This window comes from Dendroctonus ponderosae, unplaced genomic scaffold (genome assembly GCF_020466585.1).
Source record: "Dendroctonus ponderosae isolate FM_Combo_2020 unplaced genomic scaffold, Dpon_F_20191213v2 Dpon_F_20191213_7, whole genome shotgun sequence".
Lineage (NCBI taxonomy): Eukaryota > Metazoa > Arthropoda > Insecta > Coleoptera > Curculionidae > Dendroctonus > Dendroctonus ponderosae.
Window position 1 is genome coordinate 12,956,317 of NW_026018916.1, and position 9,226 is coordinate 12,965,542.

The 9,226-nt window shown below is 34.3% G+C and overlaps 1 protein-coding gene across 2 annotated transcripts in view; it reads left to right on the top strand.

Moving 5' to 3' along the window:
- Nucleotides 1-9,226, top strand: part of LOC109542356 (autophagy-related protein 16-1) — a 609,070-nt gene that overhangs the window by 39,769 nt on the left and 560,075 nt on the right. For both annotated transcript variants that reach the window (XM_048668352.1, XM_048668354.1), the window contains exon 8: nucleotides 8,051-8,193. In XM_048668352.1, the coding sequence (XP_048524309.1) occupies nucleotides 8,051-8,193 (143 nt within the window). The remainder of the gene's footprint in view (nucleotides 1-8,050; nucleotides 8,194-9,226) is intronic.

The following is a 9,226-nucleotide window of genomic DNA, read 5'->3' on the forward strand; positions in this document are numbered from 1 at the left end:
AGTCGGAAATCCGTGTTTTCCGTGTGTTATTGTTATCGTTAGTGAAGTTGACATTAATTTAGAAGTTAGTTTGTTCCTGTTCCGTAGTTAAAGTTGTACCGAGTGGAATAAAAGTTGTAGACAGAACAAAGAGTTTAATACTCGGCCATCCACGGTACAAAATATATATATATATAGATATGAAAATTAAATAAGTTTATACTATCTATATATTGCTATTTTGTTAAATATTTAATAAACAAATTTTCTCTGTATATCCGTTGCTATACGTTCCGTGCATAGTGTTTAGTTGTGTGGTTGTGTTTCATTAATTATTTTGTGGATTTAAATAAATTATAGTTTTTGTTAAACTAAAAATGGCTTCAGAAGGATTCCTTAAAGCGTCAACAAACAATTTACCATGTGTACATATTTTTATAGTTACCGAATTTTAAAAAAACGACAAACGCTTTTCTATTTTTTTCTAATTCAGCCGAATTTAAGGGTGTCAAAGCATCAGCGTAATTAAAAATCCGTAAATTATGCAAAAAAAATTATATCAGTGTAATGTTTTCTATATATCAACAATGGCGGCACCTTGGTCAACAGCTTCTATAAACCGGAACCGTAGTTGTCAGGTTCAAGCTGGATTTATAGTCGCCGTAACGTAAAATGTAAGCCGTAAGACGTAAGACTTAAGAAAATAAACCAATGAATAGCCGTATATGCATTCATAGTAGCCGTATTGAAACGCAAGACGCAAGCCGAAATGGTTCAATTCCATTTCTTGCGTTACGTCTTACGTAAAGCGTTGCCATTCCGCTACTTTTGAAGCTTCCAGCTGGCGAATCTTGCATTGCAAACTTGGTAACATTAAATTAATTGTTCGGTTATGCTTTGATTTCTGCAGATAACGGCGATTTCAGTCTCTACATATGGTTAGATAATAATTTAATATAGCATAATAACAAACAAGCAACAATCATTTCGTCGTCTGAATCCATTTCATCAACAAACATTTTTATGAGGGGATTAAATAACCTCTATAACCGTTACGGCTTACAACTATGAATCAATTTTCGGTCAACTATGAATCAATTTTCGTTTTTTTCTTACGCTTTGCGTTTTAACTCTTACGTCTTACAGCTTGCGTTTTGCATTACGGCGACTATAAATGCAGCTTCATGATAGCGAGTTTATAGAACTTCTCCTTTCTTAACCGTGAGACAACACCGAAGGTGTTGATCACAATTTCATTGGTTGTGCTTTTTCTGCATTTTTTGTCAGGTTTTTCCTATCTGCTTTCTATCCTATTCGAAGATCCACTTTGAAATTTCTCTCTCTCGGTGCGTTGCATGTCTTCATGTGAAAAGTAGCTGACTTTTCTTGTTTTTATGGAATTGACTTCCTCATTGCTGGTGTGAAACCCAGGAGCTTTTCAGGATTCTCTGATGACACCACATTTCAAAGACCTCTATTTTATTCATGGTGTCAATCTTAAGCGTTCATGTCTCACTTCTATACAGAAGAATGCTCTACGAGTATATAATTGTTTGAAGGGTTTTGGTTGGTAAGAGTGGGTTTCCATGTACCAAAAGCCCTGCGTGCCATTATAATCCTTGCTCTCCGTCACATGTTATTTCATTGATTACTTGATGTTTAGTATTTGTCATGAGTTAATTAGTACAAATTTAACAGTTAAAAAATGTCTAGTTGAGAAGACATCGAGTATTTTTTAATCTACTAAATAGTTGAGAATAAACTATGAAGGCGAAAGGTGATAACATTTGTGAACAAAACGTTATGGAAAGTGTTTCCGAATATATGAAGCTGGTGCCCCGACGAAATCGAAAGAAAGCGGCGAATAGTCAGATACTGTTTCAGTGTTTTTTTTTCGGTGTGAGGATGAAGGATACACTGTCAAGACTATGATCAATGTTTTGTATGATAAATGCCATCCCATCTCTGAGGGATTTTCAAATTTCTGAAGCCTAAAAGACAACCAAGTCGTACATATTTATAGAAATATAAAGAAGAAGTTCTTCGAAATGCAGCCCAGACAATTTCTATCTGTAAAGGTAAAAAAGAGACTTATTATTTTATAAGCGATGGACCACGTTAAAATACTTCTTTTTGTCGTTTAATTCGCCTTGTGATTAATGTGTAAGCATTCTATTCTGTATTGTTTCAGGTGGTGCTTGCAATCAGTGTGTCCGGGACATTCAGGAGCGGTGAAAGGATGAAAATGAAAAGAAAATTACATGAGCTGATATATTAAAAGAAGCTGAAGATTTGTAAAAATTCAATGTGGCTGTGAGAAGCAGCTTTCCGACCGTTTGGATAAAATTGAATTATGCAAAAAATGAAAATGAAAATATTTGCAAGCCAGTGATTTCAACAAGCTGCTGCTGCAACCTGCAAACAGTGGAGTCCGTCATAAACATTTGATCAGTAGTGGACACTAGCCATTCATAGTATTGGAAATGCTGATACCCGTATCGAAGTTTCCTGCCAGATCAACTCGGAAAGCGCCGTCAGCAAACAATCACAAAAACATTTGCAACCGATTTATTTATATTTATAGAGGCATAAAATAGTATACATTTTGCTATTCGTTTCAATTACAAATAAATAAGAATTTGTTACTTCCACTTTGGCACTTTGTTTTTTAATGATAATGTAAATATATATTATGTACTAATATGTTCTACTGGAATAAATTCAGTGAAAAAACTTATCGGTCTTTCCATAACTTTTCATTCACTTGTCGTTTCCGAAGTCAAATAACACTAAAATAAGTTGATTTTTTAAAGGCTGTGATGCGGTGATCTTAGGAAAACATCTATTGTTTTCCAGGTATTAGTTAATTTAATCTTTTTTAAATAATACGGTCTTATATAATATAAACCTTATGGAGCAAATTAGCACTACCATGTCATGAAAATGAAATAATGGCACAACACCTAAACATGGCCATATGGAACGCAAGTCATAATGTCATATACCCAAGATAGGCAAGGATAAACGGTAAATTCAACAGGAATCGTTGAATGACGGAATCTATTTCGAAACTAGCTAACCTCGAATTATTAATTTGTTTACAAATTACAAAAAAATACAGTTGAGTCCGTAATTCCAAGCAACTGCCTGTGTAATCACCTTAGTATGCACTCTTCTCGAGAAGCTTCTTGTATTCGGTTAATTAACTCTTGCTCAATTTATACCTGTGTTCAGTAATTCATTGGTTTAATGTGATCTTACATACGTGGTAGGACTGTAGCCGGTATTTATTTGGTGCCTGGGAAAGTGTCAGTGGTTGTGCAATGTTCTGAGTGCCCCTGAAATGCTCTTCTGCAATTATGTCCAATACTTGTTCCTTTATGTATGGAACCCGAACATCTATTGTCGTCCACTATCTTCATGGAACCACTCTCCTCTTCCTTTGTTGGCGTGAGTTCTTTCAGCTTCTGCTATGTTACTGTAGCATTTCCCCTGAACTACTCGTATATCCGCACATTCGCAACGCAACATGGGAAAATCAAATAATTCGCAACATGGAAAATAAAAGACAATAATTTTGTCGGTATCATCTGAAAACGAAATCATGTAAGATAGTGCAAGTTTCGAGGTTCGCTAACCTCAAGAACCTTCAGAACCAGCTCTCATCAGTTGAGTTTAGCCTGGCAATAGCGACCGCGAAACGTGCACCTTACCGATGGCGAATCAAAATAGTTTCCTTCAATCAAGTGCAGGTTTTGCGGTCCTGGGGGTACCTGCCACTATCTTACATGAATAACAATAATATCATTCCCGCGATACACACTTGCTTTTGAGTATGTTGTTAATCAAGGTTTTATGGATGATAAATCCTACACCGTCTTCAGATGTCTTATCTTCGCCTTTATGGTGGAAGAGCTGATCACTTTTCAGGTCATTTTCTGAGTAATTAGCAGTCATACTAGGTTTCTTATTTTTTAGAGGCTTTTACAAGTATCAGAAAAAACGACACTACAAACATATATAGTACATTCCCAACTCTTTACCATAGTAAAATCACAATTTCACAAAACGGAAGCCAAACGCCGCAATCAATATTTCAAGTAGGAACACAATTCGAGGATTGGTTTCACTTTTGTGGTCAAAAGCATAGTAAATATGATAAAATAATAAAAAGGACATACACGTTTTATTTTTTGGAATGTTATTTTTAAAATATAGCCGAAAACAATGTTTTTGTTGTGTTTTAATGAATTATTAATTTGTAAATAAAGAAACTTATTAGTTACCTGTGTGCGCCGCGTCCAGACCTACCAAGCCGAGCCCGAGTTTTAAGTTAGTTTAAGTTTTATTTTAGTTTTAAATAACATGTAAGTCAGTAAGTTAAACGGGGTTATCGAGCTAGTCCTCACAAATGAGATTAAGAGACTGTTTTGACAACATTTTTCTTCCATCGAGGATCAAGAAAAATAATGTACGGTACGCGAGACGACAGCCCGCCACTGAGTGACGTCCGGTTGAAGCCTCGGGAGTCAGCTTCAACAACTTCGACTTTCGTTACTTGTACTGTAATATACTATGAATTAGTGACGGGAACTATCGAATGAAAGCATCGACTTATTCGATAGTTTTAAGTGGTTAATAAGTTAATATTTGAAATGGAATTAATTTGAGTTGTTCGATAGCAGTTCAATAAACAACATTTCATAAACTAATGTTTCACTTTTTAAGCAAATATATTCAATATTTACTTATTAAAATTGGTTTTTTGTTTTAAAATTTAAAAAAAATTGCTATACTTACCTATATTTGCATTATGAATCAGTACTTTTACTAATAGCAATACTATTATTAGTTAACTATTATATAGCTATTAAAAGTTATGATAACGTTGTCACTTTGCCGTCAGTGCTGTCAACCTTTTTGGCGCATATACCTGAATACCCCCACTGATGTAGGTTCATAGATTGAATCAAACATAGTACCTGAAGTTCCTGGTGAATTTTCAACAATATTAGTACATGCCATGGAAATTTACAGGTTCTAGTAGAACAATTATCATCTTTATATACAGGGTGTTTCAAAATTAGTCATTCCACTGGAGGTGTTGTCTGGGGGTGTCTTGGGAGTACAGAAAAAATAATAAAGCAAATTAAGTGTTATTAAAAACTCACATATTTGCAATAAACTAGATCAGAAGGATGGCAACAATGTCTTTCAAGGTAGTCTGCCTAATTAACATGTCGTAAATACCTGTTCCGTGGTAATTATTAAAAACTCCGATAACCATGGATAAACATGAAGCAAAGAAAATAAAAAAGACAATAACATGCGTTGAGGTTAGGATAACCTTGCGGTCACCTTCACCTGTCACCTTGCGGTCAGTGCTGCCATAGCCCCCTGAGTGCTGCCAACTTTGGGGCAAATGAGTGATATACCTAAATAGATCACAACTGTCATCCCAAACCACTTGACAAAGGTTATGCATCATTGATCAAATAAAATACAATACTGTTGTTAAAACTCAAGAAGTATTCCCAAGAGCAAGAAGTCCTGCCCGTTTCACTCCAAACATCTTTGGGTCCCAATCACCTTGAGTCTGGGCTCATATTTTGATCATCTTCTCGTGTTCGGTTAATTACCTGCTGCTCAATTTGAACCGGTGTTCGGAAAATCAGATATTTAATGTGTTCTAGTATCCTGTGCTCATTACATACATGGTAGGAATGTAGGCCCTTCCTCGGGAGAGTTCTCAGGACAATTAAGTATAGCCGCAGTTTGACAAATGCTTGTTATTATTGACAAAGGCTGTCTACCTGTAACTATCTGTTAATAACAAAAAACATCATTGCCGCTTTGACTTTTCATCAAAAAATTGCAGAAGAGTACTTTTTAATATAAAAGTTTTCCTTAATGTGACTAAAAGATCATCATTTTTCTTTTCGAATGCTTAAGTATTCAAATAGGCTACCAATCAAACGTGGGACCATTTCAATATAATGTTAAATAACAAAGTTGAAATTCGATCTTCAACTGTTAATATATTCTTGAAATTTTCAAAAAAAAATGTTTCAATATTTTTCTCGTACTCTCTAAGTGGGCTTCTATATACCCTTAAAAGGAATGACACCAATTTTGAATCACCCTGTATATTTTGAGCTGGCAAATTGCTTCAAATTGACCTATTCAGACTCCACCAGAAACAGATAAATTGTGCCCAACAGTTCTGCACACCATCCGATTTGCAGGGAATTGGATTTCAATCAGTAACATTTTATTTATATCCGAAATCCTGTCATATTTGCCTCGTGAAGAAGCGAACGCTGATGTTATAACATCTTACAGCTTTAGAGCTTAGACTTACACCACCGCAACATGGATTCAACATTATGACGTACTCATTGACATAGATATGTTAGTATTTAAGTTAGGGTTTTTTGTATATTAATTAGATTCAAGTAAAGCTTCAGTAGAATTTGCTATAGCCTTACAACCTATGGTATTATTTGGTCTCACAGCGAAAGTGAAGAGCAATTACTTTCACTAAACTTACAACTTAGTTAAAATTGTTCTTTTTAGTTTTACGTGATATTGTAAACATTGGTCCTTCGAGCCGGATGTGAACCAGCCACCTATGGATATAGTCCATAAACATTATTTAACAATAAATGTCATGGTAAGAAAATAGAGTCGCTGCTCCACTGAAAACCAGCGTAAAACCTTAAGCATGACCTTTATCGGACCATAACGACTATACTGAAGTACCAATTTCATTTCCCTCTTAAACAACACTTTCAACGATCCAACATGTTTTCTATTCATAAGATATAAAATAGTGGCACAGTAATCAAAATGCGGTAGCACTATTGCTCTAAACAATGTTATTCGAGCCTACAAAGTTAAACTTTTTGCTGCTCTGGAAAAGAAAAAGAGTTTTTTCCTAATTTTCTTTTTTATCAAACCCATAAGAGCATCAAAAGATAAAGCTTTATCTATCTGAAATCCTAAATACTTACTTCATTGTATCTGTCACATACGAATCTTGTTGTCTATTTTCAATGTAGAATTTCTAAGATCCACACTTTTAACCCTTTTTTGGGTGCCTATTAACATTACTTTTGTTTTTTCTATATTTAGCTTTAATTTATTTATTTCAATATATTCATCAAACTTGTCCAAGGGTATTTGTGATTTTTCTAGTGCTTCACCCATATGTTTCCGACTCACAGAAAATAAAATATAATTAGCAAATAGATTAATAAATTCAAGTTCTTCAATATAATTAATGTCATTTATGTATCTTATGAACAATAATGGTGCTAGAATGCTTCCTTGAGGTAAACCAAATTAATTTTCGCTCTCTGGTGATTTTATATTTCCTATCCTAGTTTTTTGTGTTCTACCTTGAAGCAAATATTGTTTAAACCACTCAAGTACCTGCCCGTTAATGCCATAGTACTGTAATTTTTGTATTAATATTTTGCGGTCAATAGTTTAAAATGCTTGCCGAAAGTCAAAAAACACTGATATAATATAGTTACCCTCATCTACTTGCATTTTCCATTTAGTTAATGTTAACTGTAATGCAGTTTCAGTTGAGTGATATTTTCTAAAGCTCTAAATTTTCTATTCAATGAATGAATTAATTCGAATGTTTTTATTCGATAGTTGCAATCATTCATTTAGTAATTATTCGATAGTCGAAATCATTCGATAGTGCCCCTCACTACTATGAATAATGGACGGAAAGATAGATTTTCGTTGTCATGTCATCCTAATGAGTAAAAGTGATTCCTTGGCTATGGAAAACAGTAGCGAAACAGCGCATTTTTCACCAGGGGATCAATAAAACATAAGCTTTTGTATGGATTCTATTTATCTCTGTTTATTGGGATGGTTCAGTTCAAACACGATCAATACGACAGACAATAATTTTGAGAAATACGTCAGCTTAACATTGTAAAGAATGTTTAAGAAATAAACTTTAAATTGGCTTTGGAAATGTTGCTTATTTTTATTAGATACGAATTGAAAACGATTGCACTTTTACACATGGGTATCATCTCATTTTCAGGTGCCCAAGAAAACAAAGGAACCATGGTGGGCAGTAATGCTGCAGTTATGGCGGTTGACTTTGACACATCTGGATCGCTGGTTTTAGGAGCCTCGAACGATTATGCAACCAGAGTGTGGGCTGTCGCTGATCAGAGATTAAAGGTTAGAACATATTTTGCCCATGACAGCGTATACCGGTAAAAAGATACTTTTTAGAAGATGTGTCGCATGATTTAGGTTTTTGAAAGCTCTGTGACAAGGAGAAACGGTTTTCAATCATACGAACGAAAAAAAAACGTTTAATACTTTATGAACACGTGAAATTACCTATAAAAGAAAAGTATATCAAATACAGTTGATCACTACTTGTTTTCATATGAATAAGTACCTAAACACCACAACATTTGTTTAAAAAGCACTAAGCAGAGACAAAAAATAATCTTTGTCTCACTAAGCTTAAACGGTTTGTAACGGATTTCACTCTCAGTGTGACGTCACGCAGATTGTCAAATGGACACAGCTGATGCGCAAGATCATACCTTATATTCCTTGTATCATGTATTTTGCCTGTGTTTCGGTATGACGCCGAGCTTTTCGCATTGTCGAGTTGTCTGATGCAAAAACTACATTATTTAATAATAATTTTCTTTCCTGGGTTTCAGTCAAAATGCGAAATAAAAATATTCAAATCGTTTATTTCATATTACGTTTCGGCGAGACGACAGGGCCATCATCAGATTTAAAACTTAAAACAAACTATAAACACCAATTTACAATTAAAATATGTATACAAAAACTATAATTTATAAGCATTAAAACTTTTTAACATTTTAAGAAAAAAATTCTTTGGGAGAGCACAAAACTTACCCCATAATGAGGAAACATTGTGTTTCCCCCGAAAAATGTTTCCCAATTATGGGGAGCATTATTTATTTTTATTTCACACTTTTTTTGACTGCAACCCTGGAAAGAAAAAATATAATAACAATTACACGCAGTCAGGAAAATAAATCAAACTATTTACGTGTGGGTCAATACAAAAAGCCTTTTTAAAAAAGGTCTTTATTAGAACCAGGATACAAATGAACTGGTTTCTCTTTGTTTCGAGTTGCAATTGTAACCTCGGTACATGTTCTTATCTTTGCTTAGTGTTTAATTAATTATTGCTTACAATTTAAGTTGCAAGAATGTAACT